Source organism: Brachionichthys hirsutus, chromosome 7, assembly GCF_040956055.1.
Source record: "Brachionichthys hirsutus isolate HB-005 chromosome 7, CSIRO-AGI_Bhir_v1, whole genome shotgun sequence".
NCBI classification, from domain to species: Eukaryota; Metazoa; Chordata; class Actinopteri; order Lophiiformes; family Brachionichthyidae; genus Brachionichthys; species Brachionichthys hirsutus.
In genome coordinates this window covers 4687431-4708892 of record NC_090903.1, presented here as the reverse complement: position 1 = coordinate 4708892, position 21462 = coordinate 4687431, and the positions used below count along the sequence as shown (strand labels likewise).

The 21462-nt window shown below is 45.4% G+C and overlaps 1 protein-coding gene across 1 annotated transcript in view; it reads right to left on the bottom strand.

Moving 5' to 3' along the window:
* sipa1l2 (signal induced proliferation associated 1 like 2) overlaps nt 1-1974 on the bottom strand; it is a 44240-nt gene extending 42266 nt beyond the window's left edge. The window contains exon 1 of the mRNA XM_068740996.1: nt 540-1974. Within this exon, the coding sequence (XP_068597097.1) occupies nt 540-1974 (1435 nt within the window). The remainder of the gene's footprint in view (nt 1-539) is intronic.
* Between the last annotated feature and the right edge of the window lie 19488 nt (nt 1975-21462).

Genomic DNA, 21462 nt, shown 5'->3' with positions numbered 1-21462 from the left:
GTCACATAGGTGTTTTAATGAGGGGGACCTGGACATAGTTTTGCTGACCCCAGAGTTTCATAGGAGGGGTCCCCACACCCTCTGTGTGTGTGTGTGTGTGTGTGTGTGTAGGTGTGGGTGGGTGGGTTGGGGGACAGCTGCAAGACACCCTCACTCTCACCTCTCTCTTCTCACATGACTAATCGCTGCTTCTCTGCAGGGTTCGGCACAATATCACAGGGAGGACACGACCGCTCCTCTCCCCAGGAAGGGAGACACACACACCCTCACATCCAGCACAAGCCTGCTATTGTTCTGGCCTTCGCTTCATCTGGTCCTACAAAAATAACTCCAACAAGATATCTGACCCAATGGGCCGAGCGCGCCCCGTTGGGGGAGTCTCGCGCAAGCTTTGTGAATAGCCTTGATTCAAGGAAACTCTTTTGACCTGGAAAGTTTAAAAATCCAAAGCGCCGAGTCATTTTAATCCTCCGATTACATCACTTTTTAATCTCTGTAAACTCACTAATAATCAGACGTTCCTAATTAGCATCCCTTACCTCTTCCATAGAAGTACTTGTGGTAGTAGTACGCTCCAAGGTCTATGTGCTCAATGATGTAGCGCTTGACCTTCTCCCTGTGGATCGGCTGGCTTTCTCGAGGAACCTCCAGTACAGAGACGCCTGCATTGGTGCAGTGGGAACTTAAAGAGGATTCAAACGAGCAGCTCTCCGACACGCCACTGTAGTTGGCACTGTTGGCTCTCGAGAGAGAGATCCTCCTCTCACACTCTCCACCAATCTCATTACGAAAGTGCGGACAGCTCAGCACTAAGCCGTTGCTCTTCCCGTCTCCCTCATCGGCATCCAGGTTCTCTTTCGGGTTCAAGTCCTCCCTACTTCCGAGCGGAGATTCAAACATGGGGCCATTTCCAGTGCCGCATCCTGGCGTGCCACAATCTGAACCCGGCCCAGGTCCGGCCCCAGCTCCACCCACGCCTACTCCGCCAGCACCGGGCGCTGCTCCAGCTGAGGCAGCCGAGGCCCCAGTTGTGATGTTCTTCCTCTGGCTCAGGTTAGCTCTGCTAGCCACCGCTTCGCTGATGTTGAAAAGGACACTCTGGACGTCGTAGTGTGCAAAGCATTTCTGAAAGCTGAGAGGTCGCCGGTCCTCCTCCATCGAGAGTCGCAAGGCGTCGCTCTCGCTCTTTATGGTCCGCAGTTTCCTGAACAGAGATGGCTCAGATGATTCCGATTTAAGTCGCCTCATGAAGGACTTCTCTCGCTCTCGGCTGTAGAGGAGCGAACTGTCTATGTATTCGTAGCCTGGAATATGGACTATCTCACCCCTGGCAATCTGTGCTGCAGTCTGCAGACTAGGGGAGAGGGCCATGTCGCAGCGCAGCAACTCGGGGAAGCCCAGAGGCGGCGCGCTGCGGTGGTCCGAGGTGTCCACTCGGTATCCCTTTAGCATGGTAAAGAAGCCATCTCCACCCAGGCCCTGGCGGTCAATGGATGACGTGCTGCCGTATTCACGGTGCAGCGAGGCACCCGTGTTTGGATTGACGGCACTCTGGTCCACGATGTCCTCGGAGTCAATGTCGCTAATGGTGACATCGCTGTTGCTGCGCTGGCGAACGGGATGAAGACTTTTCAGTGGGGATTGGCTGAGGAGGTGACTCAAACTGTATTCGTCAGCGTAGTCTGCATCCAGGCAAACTGCTTCGCCTGGCTCCAGGACCTCCACACCGTGCTCCTGCTGACCATTCTGAAACACCGGTATCACGCTCTGATAATTTGGTGAAGGCCGACCGTCCCAGCCGTCTTTCTTCGGAGGCCATTCCGTCACCCTGGCCCGGACGCCCATTTTAGGCATGGCTGGAGTGCCGTTTGTTTTGCCTGTGCCATCAGTTTTCCCCTGCATGCTGCAGGCCGGCGGTCCCATGCTGCCATTCATAGCTTTGAGTTTCCTGCTGAATAGATCCTCTGACTGCATAGCTCTGGAGTATTCTTCTGGGCCTCCCACAATTCCCACAAGGTTTGACTTGCTATCTGTCCCGGGACTCAAAATACTCATATCCTGGCTGGCAGACCCCTTGAAGAGCAGACTTTCAGCGACCTTCTTCATTACATCATGTGATTTCCTCAGCGGCAAGTGGAGGAGGAGCCTGTTCCCTGAGTCGACAAGGCAGCCGTCGTCATAACTCACAGAGGGCGGCTGGCTCGCCGATCGACAGGCAGCATTTGGATGTCAAGGACAAGTTGTCTGAGAAGGGCTGAGGCGCGGCGGCGAGAAGCCTTTCCTCACAGCGTGCCGTCAATGCAAGAGCGACAGCTGGAGGAGTCGGATCTGTGGCAGACACACAAAAGCATGAAGTCAATAAAATACCAGCACACTCCTCGGGGGTTAGATCAGTGTAATTAGGAAATTAGAAATTACAATCACTATAAGAATAAAAATTGCATAGAACTCTAACAGTGACTGACGTTATGTACGTTGTCACTGTGGAGCACGAATGCAGACAAGGTAAAAAAGTAAAAAAAAAAAAAGGAAATTATCATTTCAAAACGCGTCAATATTCCTAAACATGACCACAAAGCACAAGCAGAATCAGGTTAGCTATAGATCATATACTGCCATCAACGACTTGATTTGGAGCCAATGTGGGTTAAATGGTTAAATAACAAGGCAGTTGTGTAACTCGGTTGGTACTTCCAACAAACAGCTGGTGGGGACACAAATCATTGCACCTGGAGGGACATGCTCAGCTAAATGTCCCCGTGTACAAATACCTGGTCCAACACATCGAGTCTGCAGATTACACAGGGAGGCTTTACACACTCAGTGGCCATGGCGATGTTCCCTTTTAATCTGACATAGAAGGAAAATCCTGGTAAGTAAAACTGGGCTATAAAACGGAAATGTAGTACTAAAACAAAACAAACCTGATAAATTCAGATGCAGTGCAGTGACACCATGACCGTAGCTTAGAAACAAAAAGTTTACCGTTTCGCCTTGATAAGGCAGAGAAATGGCTGACGGTGACCTTAGAATAAACTTTGTCTGGCTCATCCTTGAAAGGCTGCTTCATTCCCTCTGGTACTTCAGATGTCTAAAGCTCACATACTGCCAACATATGGTTTCCATTCTTACGTCCCAGTAATGCCCCCTATATAGTACATCAGCGATGTGTGGGCTTTCGACACCACCTTGGCCATATAAGCCTCTTTCAACTGCAGAAAATGACTTGATATAGACAACGTAATAACAGATACCGACACTGAAAGCAAACGTGCAAAAAGAATCGGGCAACTCCTGGAAACACATGCAGCCTCTTCTCTAAAGGATCTCATCCCCTCCTATTAAGTGGGTTGTAGGTCCACTGGGACTATGTGAGAAAGATAATACACTGGACTTATTCCTAAACACCGAGTCCTGCAAGGGTTAGATCACTCACACCAAGCTGCAAGAGCGTGCAAGGCTTCATCGTCTCCCTACACTGACCCAAATGTGTTTTTCTCGTTCTCAGCGCTGCAGTCATGTGAAAACCCAATGAGTTAGAGAATAAACCCAAAAAATGAACAGCTAGATTCCTGCTGAAGATGATCAGGCCTAGTTAGCGCTATTCTCTCCATAAACTTTCACAGTGGTCGATACAGTTGGGCCAAACTTCAGTTCATCTCCTGGCCTTTATTACGACTTCCTCCATCTCCAGACAACCGTTTACATTTCTCTGCCGTTTACTCGAAAATGAAGAGGGACAGACTATTTGGAGATATAAAATGTCAGAAACACTGACATAATGACGTGTTCTTCTGCAAGAGCCGTGTGCAAGTTTATGCATGCATGACCTAAATGTGCAAGGAATAGATTGATGATGATACCGATTAAGTTAAGTCTACTGCCAAAACTATCAGCAGTCCTCTGCCTCCCATTATGGACTGAGGTAGCTATGAACACACTATTCATGAGCCAGAATGATGTGTTGGTACAATTTAACAGTAGGAAAGATATTGTGTTGTTATGTGAATGCATTAGGTTGGCTTTGAGAACTGCTCTGCAAATAGGATTGTCTGGTACAGTTGGCAAAAGACGAATAATGGAATATGTGACGGCAGCGTTGCAGCCAACAAAGACAATCTCTCATTGTTTATACATGCAGGCTATGAATATAATCAGAAAAGGCTGTAAATTTGAAGCTGCAGTTAATTTCATTATTCCTAAAAAAAAAGAAGAAGAAAAAGGCAGAAAATGAATTCCCCCATTTGGTTTTGTGTTTCCCATTATTAGCGTATTCTAATTTATTAGCCGATGCCTGAATCTGCGTTTGGGTTGGGCACTGAGCAGCCAGCTCAAAACTCTAATTCTACTTGGAAAGATTGAGAAATGTTGTTTTTCTAATACTGCTTAAGGGTTTATAAATAAATATCACTGAAGCTCAAGGTTTCAGTTTCGATGATTGTGACCATGCAGCTTCTGCAGCATCCGCCCCCACAAAATGTTTTTATTTTATTGGTATTGTTAAATGTCGATGATTTGTGTACTAAGGACTTTGAACGGAAACAAGACCGCAAGGGCTTTTTTGAAATGCTCCTCGTAGACGGGATGTTTGACTGTACTTGTACTGTAATACATGCTACTGTTTGACTATACTTGTACTCTAACATTCTATCTAATAAATATATTAATCATCATCATCACAGGCAGATGGGGAATTGTCATGGCCCACAGCGAGCAGCACTCAAAGGGTTGGGCTTTATTTTGCCCTTAAGCATTCCCGATCAGAACCCCTGTGCCAAACTCACTTTGAACAAAGAAAGATACACAATTATCCAGACGTAAGACTTTTGCTGTGCACAGATCAGCGAGTGTACTGTGGTATCACTATTTAAATATCGGGTGTCTTATTTTCAACAGCAAAACGAGTTTTACTCAATAAACTACTGTGTGAAATGTAAACACTGAAATTCACTTCTTTTTTAACCGGAGTCTGCAAAGCACTAGTAGCCCGTTTACCACATGGATGAGTGAGTGATTGATGACATTCTTTGTAGCAAATGACCAGTAAGAAATTTTATAAAATCTATTTATATAAAATGTAAATATATTCTTCAATTGTGTGACTAAGCAACTGCTTCGGCCTAGCTCTAAAAAATGAAATTATGGATTGCCAAGAACCCCGGAGTGAGATGAATGGAATTAGAATCCTTAAAATTCAAAGGGTGACCATCCCTAATGTCTTGCTGCAAATACCGGTACATTAAATATTATCCACACCTCACAAGATATACGCGATACGTTTCCTGTGCTCTTGCTGACTGATATTTTCTTACTGATACGCAGGCCTCAGGCTTATTGGGGAGGATGTTGGCTCACACCCAAAATATGCCACATGTTGACTCAAGTGACAGCAAATAGAGGCATCTATATATAAAAAAAACAAAAAGAGCTTAATCAGTGGTGACGCTCCAATGGCGGTTCAAATTGGAGAGCAACACGAACAAAGAAACTGGCATACTGCAATCTGGGTGCATGAAAAACAAAGCAGCGTGAAAAGTACTTTGTGTAGAGCAGCTACAAGAGCAAGAAGAAAAGAAGAATATGTGATCAGGGAAATCATTGAAAAGATTAACCTAAAATAATTTAGGCGTTTTGAAGCACTGATGTCAGTCACAGGTAATAGGTCTCACTTACAATCTGTCTTTGGTGTCTTTATTTTTATACAACTCGACAAAAGGTGTATATTCCACAATTAAGTGAAACATTTTAACCCTGAACTTTCAGCAATTTCAATACAAGAAATTTGTAACAAAATGACAAATGTTCCCTCGCTTACAAGCATTGAAATTGTCCAATCTCTTTTCAAATTCCCACAACTGCATTTGTAGTTTACACACACACACACACACACACACGACCAGTAGGCTTGTGTTCACGCTGTCCAGCCTCTCCCTACTTGTTTCTACAAAGGGTCAGCAAAGGTTGAACTGGCTTTAATTTCACAATGAGGACAGGCGGCGGACACGGTGGTCTGTGTTCCCCTTTCCTGCTTTCTATTAGCCGCTTTCCCTGTGACAGTGATTAATGACCCCCCCCCCCCCAACCAATGACAGAGCCACAAGTTACACGGTCAGCAGAATCCGTCTTCTGTGCGACCTGCAGGGTTCTGTTTTCTGTCCTTGCCTTTGGGGCTCTGTGCACGAAGGGGGCAGCAGATGGAGGGTGGGCGGTCGGCTTCGCTAACAACCCTTCATTATCGGAGTAATGCATCGCCATTATGGCCGTTTAAGTCACAAGGGGACGGGACGGAGAAGGAGACGCAGAAGAGAAAGACAGGCCTAATTACAGTAATGAAGACATTTTCCGCTTCTGATGTTAGATAGCCAATCTTTCGTCTCAGTCGATGCAGATGGCAGTGGCCCAGCGATTCTTCCAGCTCTTAAAATAATCCTGACATACTACTATTGATAGGCCTTTTCACCAAAGGAGGACATATGGCAGGATGACAGTCCTGCTTAAACAACCAGAGTTCCTATCAGCCACTTCTTCACTCCTGAAGGACGATCGAGAGGAAGACCCCGAGTTTGTTTGTGGCTCCCCAGCAGTCCCTCCCAGCCACTATAATACACTACGGATTACGGCACATTGAGAGCTTTGCACGTCTTTTTACGTTAGCCAAGTGTTAGAATAAAAAAGAGATTTGTGAAGATCGTGCAGTGATGCAAGGATAATCGACATGCATTTTACTAATATGGCTCTACTCGATGGCAGGTGCAAGAGCATTCTGTGCACAAAACTATTCAGACTAATCCACTGAGAGCAGACGGTACAAATTAGGAACATGCACGGTGTACAAAAAAGCAGGGCCTTGTCACAACCCTTTAGAAAGAATAATTGTGAGGGGAACACAGAACCATTTGCATGCATGTACCGGTATATATATATGCATAACTTGCAATACCTTGAGAAGTTGCAAAATTTAACAAAATGTTGTGCCAAAATTATGGAAGCAAATATCAGAATTTGCATACGGGTTGCACATGGCGCACCCGTTGTGGCTCTGGGGCCCCCATTTTAATAAGCACAGATCTATCATATCACAGAGCGACGTGTTATTATGATGCTATCTGCAGCACCGATAGCATGGAAGCTAGAGCTTCTTGTGGGTCAAACAAGACACATTGTCCTGACTTTTGAACTTCATTGTGTTCAAAGCCATGCCATTCACGTTTCCTCAATTTTCACATTCCTCTCAAATTGCAACACAGCTCAAAGTCAAACCTGTTTATTTAGCTAACCAGCAAGGGGCAGAGCCATTCTGAACCCCAAAAAAAGAAACACAGACCTGTGATTATGGACGATTATCTTTAATAAACCCTGGTGTAATTGAGCCACATTAATGCTCCTCTGTTCGCAGCAGGAAGTAGTAGCTCGCCTCGTCCTCCCAAGATGCCTCGACCTCCAGAGCCGTGATTTAGTCACCCTCTGCGATCTAGGTTAGAGGCCAACGTGATTACACCAATTTTCCAGCACATGGCCTTCATCATATAGTCAGCCAAGCAGCAACGCTAAGCAAAGAAGGAATTCTCCTTCTTGATGCATTCACAATGCCATTTATTTTGAGTTCTTATTACCTGCCTCCTACTGCTTCATGTTGACATCTGCATCTGCAGCCAATCAGCTATCTGTATGTCTCATGCTGTGCTCATCGTTAACACAGAGGAAGGGAGAAGTCTAAGCGGAAAGCAGATACACCTGAAGGCGCGTTGCTTACGCTTCACTTCCGACCATTTGATTGCTCAATAAACTCACAATGCAAACAAGGAATCACGTTTCGTGTCGCATCACACTCAAATATGAGCGTGATGCGTGCTGCGTTAGTCTCTCACCCTTCAAGGAAGTTATTTAAACCGATGTGGGAGCCCAGCTTGCATTCTCCCTTTGTGAGCAGCTGTTTCAACTTTCCGTCGGTAACGGGAAGGTGAACAAAATGTTTTTTGGCAGGATAGATATTAAAGTCGTCTCCGTTACCGTCAGACAGGGGAGCGGCACGGAGAGGCGTACGGCAGCAACCGTCCTCCGGTGAATACATTTCTGTCTCCGCTTCACCGGAGCAAATCTGTACCTTTGCTGGGCTAAAGAAAGGGAGGATGTGAAGCTAGGGGAGAGGTGAAAGTGGTGGACGAGGAATTTTGCCAAACCTCGTTCAGACATTTGTGCCGTGGAAAGCAGCGAGCCAATTAATTGCTGATGGTATCCATGAGAGTTCACATCTGGGGCATGGGAAAACCAGCCCCAAACCAGAAAGGCCGCTGTGTGTTCCTCAGTGTGTTGGTGGACCAGCACTCACACCTACCGAGGCTTTGAAAGCGTGGACCAAAGGACACCAAATGCACCATTCAACTTCCTCCTCTTTCATCTCCTGCCTCCACAAATCAACCTCGCAATAGGGAAGCATCGCCCACCAGCTGACACTCAAAATTGGCACTGATGCTAAGGTCTTACCATTAATGGTCCAGACCCCCCCTTCCTCTAGATAATGATAACTCCCTATTTCCGAGCCACTGTGAACCCTATCATCTCACGCCACCCTCTCGCGCTGTGGTCAGACCACCGGCCCAAACACCCTGACGTGTCAATATCGCCTGCAGGGAGTGATGCTGATATTTTAATGTGCCACGGCAAATGGAGGGCAACACCCCCAGTGTGTGTGTGTGTGTGTGTGGGGGGGGGGGCTGATACCAGCATCAAACCATAGCCAACCTAGTAGCAACTTAATATACTCACATAAATGAGAATTTAACAAGCATATATCAAGCAATTAGGTTGGGCTTACGGAGGTTATATGACTAATAGGCAACAGAATCAAAGGTCCTACTTCAATAGTGGCAAATTGACAGCATAATCCATTAGGGGAGGGTATTGGGAGTGTCAGTAATCAAAGACAGTCACATCTATCAGCCACGACTCCCTCTCTATCTCACCCTCTGGGATTGACTTGCAGGATTCCAGAAGGATTTGCAGATTTGTTGCACGTTGAAAGTTTCCATGCATGGAAAGAAGCACCTTTAGAGTTAAAAGGTGATGTTATAATGCAAAGAGAGTATTATTCAGTCAAGGAACAGCAGAATAATTTAGTACAGAGTAGAACTTCCTATTTACTTATCATGCTGCCTGACCTGACCGCTGATAGCGCTGATTTTTAGCAAGTTATTCATTTAATTTTTAGCCTAAACAATTATTTTTGTGGTATATTAATTTCAAGCTTTGCTTGATGATGTATAACAATGTTATTTTTGTCTTCTTAATTTGTTCAGAAAGCAACCTTCTGAGTACCATTGCAAAGTGGTCGCAGTTCTAAATCAGTGTCAGTATCAGTATCTTTATACACCAACCATGAAAAGTAAATCAGTGTTTGAATCCATAAATGGAGTTTTCAATATTAAAATGGCATATATTTCCCTCACGTCATTGTGGATCCAATCCGGACGAAATTCAGTGGTGAGATAGAGGCCCCCACCCTACATTGTGCCAAATTCCATAAACATCGATCAATAATCAACCAAGATATTGAGGAAAACATTTTGAAGCTCCATCGCTTGCAATGTTACTGAAAATTTCTAAGTGATCCAGAATCCAGGATCTCTTCTGGATCACCACCAACATGTAATCATTTGTTCCTGGTAACATTTCCTCCAGATTCTTCCAGAACCTTTTGAGTTATGTTGTTAACAGAGACGGACGGACACAGACAGACAAACGGCGGCGATTACCGTGTCCATTATATGTTGTGGAAAATGTGTGTATATGCTGTAAAACAAATTGCCCTCCGAGGGACAAATTCAATAAAAGTGAAGTGGAGTGAAGTGAAGTAATTAAGGGACATTTAATATGCTGCAAATTCAACATATTACCAGATAAAATAAACACTTTTTGTGTCTGTCTAATTAGCCTGTCTCTGTATAGTTAGTGATCTGTGCTCTCTTCTCAATGACAGTCTGCATATGTGGACTCAGTTCCTTCAAGTTAAGGTCTCCCTGTAAAAGCGGCATCGTATATCATCACCACAGATGCACATGTAGCTGGTAAAATACCCTCAAAGGGAGAAGGTGAGCTCATCCCCACATGGTGACTGGCAAGAGAACAGCAGAGGAGACCTGGAGGAGACAGAAAGTACTACGCCAGAGAAGTGTGCATGTGCAAAGAGAGGCGGCTTTACACAGATGCAGTTTCTGCAGGAGTGGAGGATGATAAGAGACCGTTTGTTTATATCTCAAAGTACACGGACTCATGTTGAACCAACAGTACAAACAATCAGTAGAAGAGATTTAAAAAAGGAGGTCAGACAGCCCAGAGTAAACACGTGTATCGCCTCGCAGTCTTATCTTTCTCCACAGTCATTCTTGGCCAGATTCACCTTTGCCCGGTCAGTATCCAGGTGCACAGACTTTAGAGACACTGGTGTTTGTCAAACACGCGTCTTCCAGGACTCTTCCCTGCAGCACGAGTGCTGCTTTCGATACGCTGTCTGCACGAAACACAAGCCCTTACAGCGGTTTCTCTCCTCGACTGAATGGAAACTCTACAAAAAAAAAAAAAAAGGAAGTTGCCTCATGCTTCCATAACAGCTTTCCCCAGATTTAAGACAGACAGCAGCTGGAGGGAAAGAGGCCTCGGAGATATAATTTGGTTGCTGAACAGTCGATCTAGGCCTGCGGCTGCAGATCTTACCGAGGCCGCCGGCGTCAACGGACATCTCGCCACGCCTCGTCTGTCAGCAGCGATGCTCTCGCGTGTAAAATTAAACAAAAGATAGCTGTTAGCTTTTGCTGTGGACTTCGTGGTTTGGACTGCGGGTAAAAAAAAATTCTAGTTGTCGTTTTATCATCGGTTTTCTCCCACCAGTGCACCCCCCACCCCCACCATAGTCTGTTCTGCTTTGAGGTAGCATGGGGAAGCCTTATGCACAGGGGTACCCCCCCCCGCGATCTGACCGCAGTTTACTTGGTTCTAGGAAACAAATGTAAACACACAAGTATTTACCCAACAGAAAGTTAAAATGGTGAATTATTTTCAATTCCAGGACACTTACAAATCGTATAATATCTACCACATGTTGCACTGCCCACAAAGACTAGACGTGGGCCAGAAGAGTGCGGTTTGAACACTGATTGTGTGTGTAAGCCAGGGCACTCTACAACAAGAGAGTCAAAGTCAATCTTAGTATGTGAATATGCATGCCTGTTTCATCTCGGTCTTCGGAAACATCGTGTAGCTCTCTTATATTCATCGATTGGACAGTGAAGCATCACAGCCGAGGGTTAGAAGTTATGCATGTAAAAGAGATCAAATGTGTTATGCAATATTGTGTTTTTGACAAGCACAACGTTTAATTTCTTGATGAGAAGTGACTCATCAAGCAGCTGCAACGGCGCCCGTCTATCACAGCGGTCTTTGTGCTAATATGACATCCATTCCATAATAATGCCTTAAGATGACAGCCGTGATTGAAATTATGGCTGCAGGGCCAGGAAATGGCGTTTACTTGTCAAAGATTAGCACACTTTCTAACAGCAATCCATCCAGTTGGAGTTGACCACAAGGCAATTTGCTGATGGTAGCTTCAACTAATCATAAGGTTGCGTTCAGGTATGATGGAAGTTGAATTATAAAGCCTCCCATAAAACAGTTGAGATTCTTCACTGGTGGCAGACCTTCAAGCTACACCCCTACACTGACGCCACGCCACGCCACGCCCCGCCCCGCCCCGCCCCGCCCCGCCAGCTGGCTTACAGCCCAGCGCCTGCCGGGCAGCACACTTGCCGCTGCGCTTCAGTAGTTTCAGAATAATCGGAGGATTGAAAAAGACAAGACAGCAGATTTTACCTTTCTATACAATTAGAATAATAGAAATCACAGGAGGCAAACACAGATTACAATTGGCCCAATTAAAAAGATTCAGGCGAAAAATAGAAGTCTGTTCAGATGCAAGGCAGATGAACGCTGATGAAGAAGAATACATTTTGGGAGCGTCACAATGTCAGGCAGCACTAAGTGAGAACCATCGTTAGCATCGCATCCAAGTTAAAGACTCGTAGTCATTCCCAGAGCCTCGAGGAGGAGTCACAGGCTGAGGCTGCTGTATGTTCCCAACAGAAGGAACCGACGTCGGTTCTTGGCTGTTCCAGCGGAACCCCGCAAGCAGAGAGAACTCTGCTGTGGCACTTCTCCAAAAGAGACCATCTGCCCCCCCAGAACTTGGCCTAGCCACGCCAGCTTTCACTATCGTGGTGAGACAGAAAGGGACATGCAGGTTTGATGTTGCCCAGCAGGCCTCAAGAATAAACGACCACCTATTTCCAGTCACCACATAACCCCCACCCCCCGCTTCAAACCAATGACAGCCCGTTAGCGGCACACGCTCCAAGGGAACAAGAGAGAAGGAAAAACTTCGAAGTGAAAAGGTAAGAAGAGAAATAAGAGAGAATGCCGTCGAGAGTTTTGATCGAAAGCTCTGAGAAGATCTGCGTTTGCACGAAGGTCAGTCTGAGTCCACTTGGTCAGATTATCACTGAGGAACCGTGCAGGAGAGGCCGTGTGACACTGTTCAGAGGGAGCACTAACACACTAACGGACAAACGCATTCACACGTGTCCAGTCGGGACATGCTGACTATGTGAACTCTAGCACGAGTCAGAGCATCCGTCCCTTCCTTGCTACTCGTTTACGTCTCAAAGTTTCTCCTTTCACACATGGTTTTGGTGTCACTTGAAGGAAATCTGGCGTCAGGGAAACACATTGATGATTAGATCAAGGTTTAGTAAGCCAGAGAGCGTAAGGGGAACTCAACTAGAGGGAGGAGGGGATAAGCGCTGGATGAATCACTTGTTTATTCACCTTGCAAGAGCTTTCTGTATCGTTCCTGCCAGAGACACGAACAAACTCTGGCCCTGACACACACACACACACACCATGTGCTAAACCGCTTAAACACATTGTCCAAAAAAAAAAAAACTTTTCTCAATTCACTTCTTTTTTCCTTTGCATTTTCCCTGTAAGGTCAGCATGCGATGCATCGGGGATCAACTGCTGCACTTACCTGATTATGAGAGTCGCTGTTCATCAGTTGTACATTTTAAGAGCACAGGGACAACCCCCCCGGAGAGCCACTGTGGCAATGAGCCCACCATGGTCCCGCCATCCAATGGCATTAAATCCATCAGCCACTTGTTGAGAGAGAGCTGCCGCTCTATAGAGCAGAGGTCCTCTAAAGCACTAAACACATCTTCCCTCTGCTCCTTTGTCCACCCAAATGCTTAACAGGAGAAAACAGAGCAACAGAAGGAAAAGGAGGAGAGAGTAAAATACATCTGGAAGTCACTGGGGAGTCAATTTACAAAATGCATACAGCTGCCACTTAATGCACATGGCCTTCTTCCCTCCCCCCGTGGCAAAGCCACCAACAGAATGAATGAGACAGCACTATTACCATATGTAAAGGAAAGTAGGTGGCTGCTGGGTGTTGGTGGTTGGTGGTTGGGGGGGGGAGGGGTGCACCGTGACATTCAAAATTCTCTGACTGACAGGAAGGACAAGAGAAAACAGGGGAGGGGGGGGGGGAAGCATTGTTCCCAGGAGAGGATGCTCAGGTCTTCCAGGTTTCTTGTGATGGCTGACATTTGGAATGGCGGGAGACAGAGAAATCCACTCGTCTCTTCAGCCTGATGCAAAGGTCCATCTGACAAACGGCAAAAACATCGCTGTGGAGGGGATTCTTCAAAACTGACAATCTCTCCAGCCACATGCCAAATGCTGAGCCTGCATATTTTATACTGTCAGCAAGGACCAGTTCTGCAAAGAACAGGGAGGCCGGGGCGGAAGCGGGCTGCTAAGGAAAAATGCATGACAAAAGGGCCTTATCTCTTCAAAGCCCGGCTCTCTGGTGCTTCGGGCAGCTTAGGGCCAGCCCAAGGTGGGACTGCTGCACCCTGATCACGCTTCACTGTTCTTTATGAAAGTTTGGACGGCTATGCAAGATGCCGGCAGAAACGGCATCAATCTGTGCAATAAGGAGTCGCTGGATGTGGTGGAATGAAAGAGATAAATAACACCTACCGAATGCTGCATTTGCATCATCAAAGTTCAAATACATGCACTGCACTTCAAACCAACGGAATAACATAGAAAACTCAGAAATTCAGTGTCCTTTTTATGAGACGGCTGTTTTCTGCCCCTGGACCGCCCCCGTGGGGCAAATCTGAAAACATTTTAGGTTGATTGGGCGACTTCCTTTTTTGAATTACCTGCTAACTAGATTCTAGCTGCTTTTTGAATCAATGTGAGAGCGAACTGTAACACACATCTCAGCAGCTTAGGCGGGCGTGCATGATATGATGGTGAAGCAGCAGGTTAAATACGGGTTAGAGAGACCCATAAAAGCATCTAACGCACAATGACACGCCTCCATGCGTTAAAGAGTTTAAAGGCTAAAAGAAAAAGTGCACACAGTATACCGCGAAGCCAGTCATTTCCTTGGGAACATAAAAGCTAAATAAAGATCTGGGATAATGAGTTTTGATGACATATCTATCCGCTTAGCTTCAGAGAGCTTAATTGGAAAAGCACTAAACAGTGTCCTTCTAACCGCTTCCTGGTGAGCGCTTTGCTCCGTGCGTTTCTGGCTGGAGGTGGGCGCAGGTTAATAGCAGGAAATGGCAGGCTTTAATTGAGCCGAATGAACGGCAGCAAGTACGGGTCTGTGTGCCACACTCCACTTTGATCCGAGCTCTGTGGGCAGATTCTCAGCCGGGATTTAAGGGGAAGTAAAGACTCATTTGAAGAGTGTGAAGCCCCAGGAGGCAACACTTTGGAGTTCTCGTCACTGCACCCCAGCAGAAAAAAGAGATTGTATTTCCAGGGCTGGTGCGTAATTTACATACCAAGGACAGCCATTAGACAAATAAACGTACATGCTCCATGATCTACATTATTAAACCTAAAAATAATAGTTACATTTATTTAAAGGTCACATATTCTACCCTTTTTCCACAAGTTAACGCAGTTTCCAGACACTTGTATAAAATATCTGTGACAGTCTTTGGTCAAAATAGCAAACAGATGCTGCAGGACAGCGTCCCTCTTTTCTGTCTCCAACAGCTCCATCAGAAACGCCTCTGAAAATGAAACCGAAACCAAGTTCGAGGGCACGTGCGCCACTGCACGCTACCATGGTAACCGGTGAGGTGACTTTTTTTTAGCACACACTAAAAATGTTTTGCCAATTTTTAGCCGGAACATTACAATCAAAAATAAACTTTATCCACTCTGTTCTTCTTCTTTGACTCATGCAAAGGTCGAGCGTGGACGAGCGGAGCGCAGACACCTGTGATGTCACAACAGGGAAGATTGCTGCCAGATATGTTTCAATACTTGATAACAGAACTACGCAAACTACGCAGGTTTGACTGGCTGGTTTAATTTAGCACTTTTTGGGTTGGTAATGACCCAAAACTACTAAAAGCATGAGTGTAGAAACATGGGAAAAGTATTTTTTTTATATATATAATATGTCCCCTTTAAAAAAAATAGTTTCATAAAGAGTGATTAGTACCGGTGTGTGGATTTCAGACATTTTTCTTCAGAATTTTGTTTTTAATACCCCGATAGAATTAGATTCTATTGGAAATTCTAAAGAAAAGTTAAACTTGTTCCTTGAGATAAATGGTGCATATTATCTGCGTATTTAATATAGTATATGCTGAAAGTAGTGGTTCAAGATTTTGGGAAAACTACTATTACTGTCTTGCTGACAGTTTGATGAGGGGTGAGACAGTTTCCTGGCTGACAGGGCCGATGTGGTTTCAGAATATGATCTTTTGAGAACTTCATTAGCTTTGCCTCGTACGCTCCGCAAAGCCCGACTTCACACACTGTTCTCTGTGGTGACAACAGTCATGAGAACAAAGCTTATTTACACAATATTCTCATATGAAGAATAACTACATTTATTAAGCATACTGTAATTGTTTTGAAAAGCAAATTAATTACTTTTTCTGTGTTTGCTAATGCAACATAAATCATCTCAATTCTCTATAAGCAAGAAAATAATGGCGCTTCTCAAACTGTCATATTTCTTTGTGAAATATGTTCATTTTTGAGATGATCAATGATCACTGATCACTCAGTGTCAACTTATCCAGGAAGTGAAGCATTTTCTTTCTGGAAAAATAACCGACTACAAGACAACCATCAAGCTTAGCTTCATAATTACAGAATGAACAAAGTTGATAGAGCCCAGTTTTTAATGAGGGATCGACAACGGCCAGACATGCGATTCATTTGCTTCCCACTATTTGTTGCTCTGCTGATAACACTGTGCGCTGTTAAGACAGGTTCCTCCTTAGAGTTGAGAGAGAAGCTGTTTAAGGAAATGACCTGTTTCTGCAGCTGGCAGGCAACAGGCATCTCTGACTGTCCAATGTGGCCCCCACATTCTCTCCCTCCCAACATTCCCTCCTTTTCTGAGTGCATTTCGTATATGTTGCCTGAATTCACCCATTTGAGCTTCCGTTGCCACCCCCCCTTCCACGCCACTCCATCAGGAGGGGGATGAAAGACACGGGAGTAGCAGGCACACGAGGTGAAGGGCCACAGAGTAAACACTGATTTTGTACGCTCTGTATTGTTGCCAAGGCAACTTTTATTTCTGCATATGGAAGTCTTGAGTGACAGCAGATCTCCCTTCACAACAAAGACAGAGGGAAGGGCAAGCTGCAGAAAGCTGCACATAGACGAGTGTTGATCTGGTGAATACAGGAGCAGACCAAAAAAAAAGCAACATCACAAAAGATTTAGACTAAATCAATAGTCTGGTGAAATTTGGAAATTGGAAATTCATGGAAATTCGAGAATAGCAGGGTGTGTGGCTTTTTATTCTAATAGAACATTACCATATATTATTTTGAACATTATTATTATGATTTCCATCATTATTAGGACAGATTATCACCGTATCGTTTTACAATCTCTTTAACGGCTCACGATTGATTATTCTGTTTCTGACGCGAACAAATTAATTCATGCTCGCATCAGATTACATAAACACAATTTCAGGTGTGATATAATTACACTGCAGAACAAACTGTACTGGCACATCAACGATGTCTTCACTAATTAAGTAGCTTGCCCAAACCCTATGTAGGTTTGCAGCTTTGCACAAGCTATTTCATCACCTATAATCATGGATTAGAATTTGTTAGAAACTCCTGGTGGTCAGCATTACCACAGTGAACTACAAACTATACTGTGGCAAAGGTTAGTAGTCACCCTTAGTCCTGCTTTGGATAATTTTGCATGTAACACATGAACAGCCTCGTCTGTAAGACATAAAATGAGGGTCTTTGATCAAATTAGCGTCTGAAGAATAATTAAAGGAAAAAAATGCTGCTTTTCATTGGTGACTGGCAGGGCTGAGTGCGCTTGGATGGTGAGATCAGGCGCGCTCCAGATGTGTGAGCAGGGTGCAGGGAGGGCGCAAAAGGAAGGAAGGAAGGAAGGACGGCAGCAAAGCTGGACAGAAGAGCAAAACAAGCGGTTGGTTAATGTGAATCTGATGCAACCAACAGAAAGGAACTTAAGAGAGTCTATTCGTGACATTAATCATGATCAAGATACCAAAAATAACATTTAACAACAAGAGGTGAAGAGGAGGCCATCTGCAGCATATGTTCCCGTGCAGCTACTTCCTCCTGTAATTAATGATGGTCTCCAAAGGGAACCGTCTGATTAAGTGAAAACTCTTCTTATCCTCTGCAGACCTTGGATCTTTTTTTAAATTTCAGCTCTGAGAGAAACGACTGCAACAGAATTCTTGAGAACAAGGCAACCCCCCCGTGGCATCAAAAACATCTGCCACCCACACGAGAAACGGTCCAGTCCTTGCAGGATGATCTGCAGATGTAGGCAACGAGCAACCTTCAAATGTACACACAAAGCCCTGTACAGCTGCAGTGTGATAGATAGGTCAGAAAAAAAGAGTATTTAAAAAAAATACAGTGTTAAAAGATAGACAGAGACACAATGCTGGTGCTGAAAGATAAATGTGTCTCAAAAGAGTGACGAGAAATGATACGGATGAAGATTACAATGGAAGCGGAGTCGGCTGTGCGGTAGTAAATCAGGCAGGCACTCATCTTGACCTCTAGTCTTCTTCATAGCGGCGTCTGGTAATGGCCGATGACACAAGCAGCTTTATTAAGATAGCTCCATCCAGTGCATGAAATGCCTTAAATGTGCAATCTGCTGGTGCCCAAAGCCGTGCAAAACACCGTGCATCAGTACCGGAAGTGTGCTTAAGTACCGTCCACGGCCATGCAGAGAGGCTGCTGGTGAATAGAGGGAGGCGATGGGGAATGGTCACAGCTATTTCCATTCCCTCAGCCCATTTATGGAAGCATTATGGATACAAGCTTCAGTTCTCACGGAGGAGGAAAAGGTTTGTGAACAGGAGAAAGTGAAGGGGGGGGGGGGGGGTTGTAGAAATGCTGCTTTTAGCTTTTTATTTTTTTCTGGAAAAGACCTTGCTCTGTGTGTGTGTGTGTGTGTCCTTCGCTGTGTGGCTTTCCCTCTGGCAAAGACCACAAAGGCGTCCATTTATCTGTCCTGAGCATCGAGCCTTATTGAGAAAAGGCCCTGAAAGGCAGGCAGCAATCACATGCGCCCCGGCGACACGGCTCTCCCCTTGTTAACACTTCAGTGTTGCACTCCGAGAGTGCGACCAGACCAATTTCCACAGGAATGAGGGATTATTCCTGCTGACAAATGAGGGGGGAAAGAAATAGTGCATCTGTTCTACGTATTTGCATTTCTTTGGGCAAATCACAATGCGCCCACTTGACTCGATGGAAAGCGAACATTCTCAGTCAGGCGTGAGAAACCCCCCCCCATCAACGAGGCCTTTTTCCACCCTTTTGGTTCCTTTAACTGGGGTAACAGCACATCACAAGGAGCAGCTTGCACAAAACACAATCTGTCAATTTCGAGGCAGAGAGCCAGTTCATTCATGACTCGCTCTCATCAGTTTCTATTTACCCAATGTTCTTGGGGAGTAGAAAGGGGACCAAGTGCAATTTTTAGGACATTGCAATGCGTGCTATTCGGCGATCTGCAGCTCTGATTACAGAGGGGAACGCGCTACATCTCTAGCATTGAGGCACAACAGCTGCAGCTGGCATGGCATTCCACGGGCGTGTTTCAAGGAGGCGTGGCAGCTAAAAGGGTGTCAGAGACTAACCTCCCATTGAGACGCACCCACACACGTGCACCTATGCATAAACACACACACACAAATGCAGACAATGATACATCCATCCATATACTCCCAATCGCCTAGTAGGCTTTTGTCTTCATGCAATGATTAAGGTTAACTCCATGTCTAAGTTTGCGCCCCTTTCTACGGCAACTAATCAGGACGTCCTTGGTCTCAGATTTAGAGCGGGGGTCAGCTGCCTTGCAGGAAGTAAAATATCCATATGCATTCATCCCATTCCTTCCAGCCAACTACCCATCATCATCCCCGGCTCTGCATCCGAGTGTAAGCAGACACACAAAATATATGGACCATTAAAAAGGGTGTTGAGAGGAGAAAGAAACACAAAGGCTCTCTTTTTGAATCCACATCTCGTCTTACGCCATTACTCCACCGTCCCCCTCGTGAATTCTAAATCCGGAAAACTGTCCAGGGATGGATTCATTCCTTCCACCAGGAGCCAAGTGCACCGGTTCGACCTGGCATGGGGGGTGGGGGGTGGAGGAGAGCCGATCGAGGCCAACGATCTGATGAGATGCCCTTATTAAGGCGGGGGGGAGCCCAAAGAGGAGGGGGTGAATGAGAAATGTCCCAACAGGCTGTATTGCTTACTGCAGCGTTTCTTCAGGGACCGCACCGCTGGATGCACATGGGAGTCCAGTGGCATTAATATTTAAACAATTCAGAATGACACAGAAAGAGCTGGAGTTAGACCTCTCTTAACTCACTCGGGAGATCAGGCTTGAGATAAAAAAAAAAAAAAAGGTTCCCGTCCAGCATTGCAGAGCTGGACGCATCTTATTACAAGAGAATGCCACATAAGCACAGATTTCCTTATTGCTCACTTCCTTATCTCTTAACTGCAGCTGGCTGTAGAGAATGTCAGACAGACGGCAGCACTTAGAGAAACCGCCACTCACTGGCAGCTGTACAGCGCGCGCACACACACACACACACACACACACTCAGGGCCACCGATCCGAAAGAACCAAGAAGATTTCAATGTTATTTACATGCTGCATCCAGGAAGGATTATGCAAGATGTATGACTCCCACAGACTGTCGCTGCGAATAAGATCTGACTCAACCTGTCTGGTTCAGAGACAAAAAAGTCCCAGAGTACTTTTGTCTGTCGGCTGGATTACCAGGGCTAATGACCTGGAAATAAAACCTCAGAAATATGCATCTCAATCCTCACCATTACTAAAATCAATGAAGACACTTACGAGACTTCCTGGTGTAAAATCTTATGGGGGGGGGGGGGGGGGGGGTGATCCGTGGCTCAAGTGTTTCTTTTTCAGCATCTGTGGAGAGAAAATGTTCGCACACCCATCTCACCCCTCGTTGTAAACCGAGCTAGCAGCATGTTGTTGATTCAGCAGTGCAACAACAACATAGGTGCCAAAGCAAATGTGCAGCAACAATCCACAAAGTGAAGAAGCAGCAGCAGCAGCAGCGGCTAGCGCTTGACCGACCGCGGAGCCGGATGAGCTAAAGAAAACGTCATCTCCTCAGGGACTCCGGACACGGATTGGGTTTGGTGAAATAACCAGAAATAATCGTTCTTCGTTGCATTTCTCTCTTTCTCTGCACACTCCCAGAGAAAAAAATATATTCACCCGAGAGGGCTCGTTTTTGTGTATTTATGCTGATGATCTGTACGTTTGCCTGAACCTAACTAACCGGATTGTTCTTGACTTTCTGCCCTAACCTGCTTTAAATAAGAGTTATTTAAATGAGAATCCATTATCTCATTCCCTGCTCACACGACAACAGTTGAACTGGAAAGCTTTTACAAAAAAATTCATTTGCATTTTTTTAAAATGTTATGTTCACACAAGAAATGTTTGGGCATGATCGTCAGCCTCACAGATCCATAATGGAAAAATGTGTAAAGCAATCTCAGTAGTGATGCAGCACACACACAACCAGAGGGGCTTTCCGGGGGTTCTGTCTATTCGAGACAATCGGCTAGGGGCAGTGAAAGGCGAGCATGAAATGGGACTTGTGTGTTCACTTTCAGAGACGCCATTTACAAAACGTCAGTGAGGTTTAAGAGTTTGCTCATTCGGGCTGCCAAAAACGGCCACAATGAAACTGAAGTTTACAGTTTCAGGACGTTGAGCAGCGAGAACCCGGAACGCTGATTCCGTCGGAATTATCAAGAAATGATCATT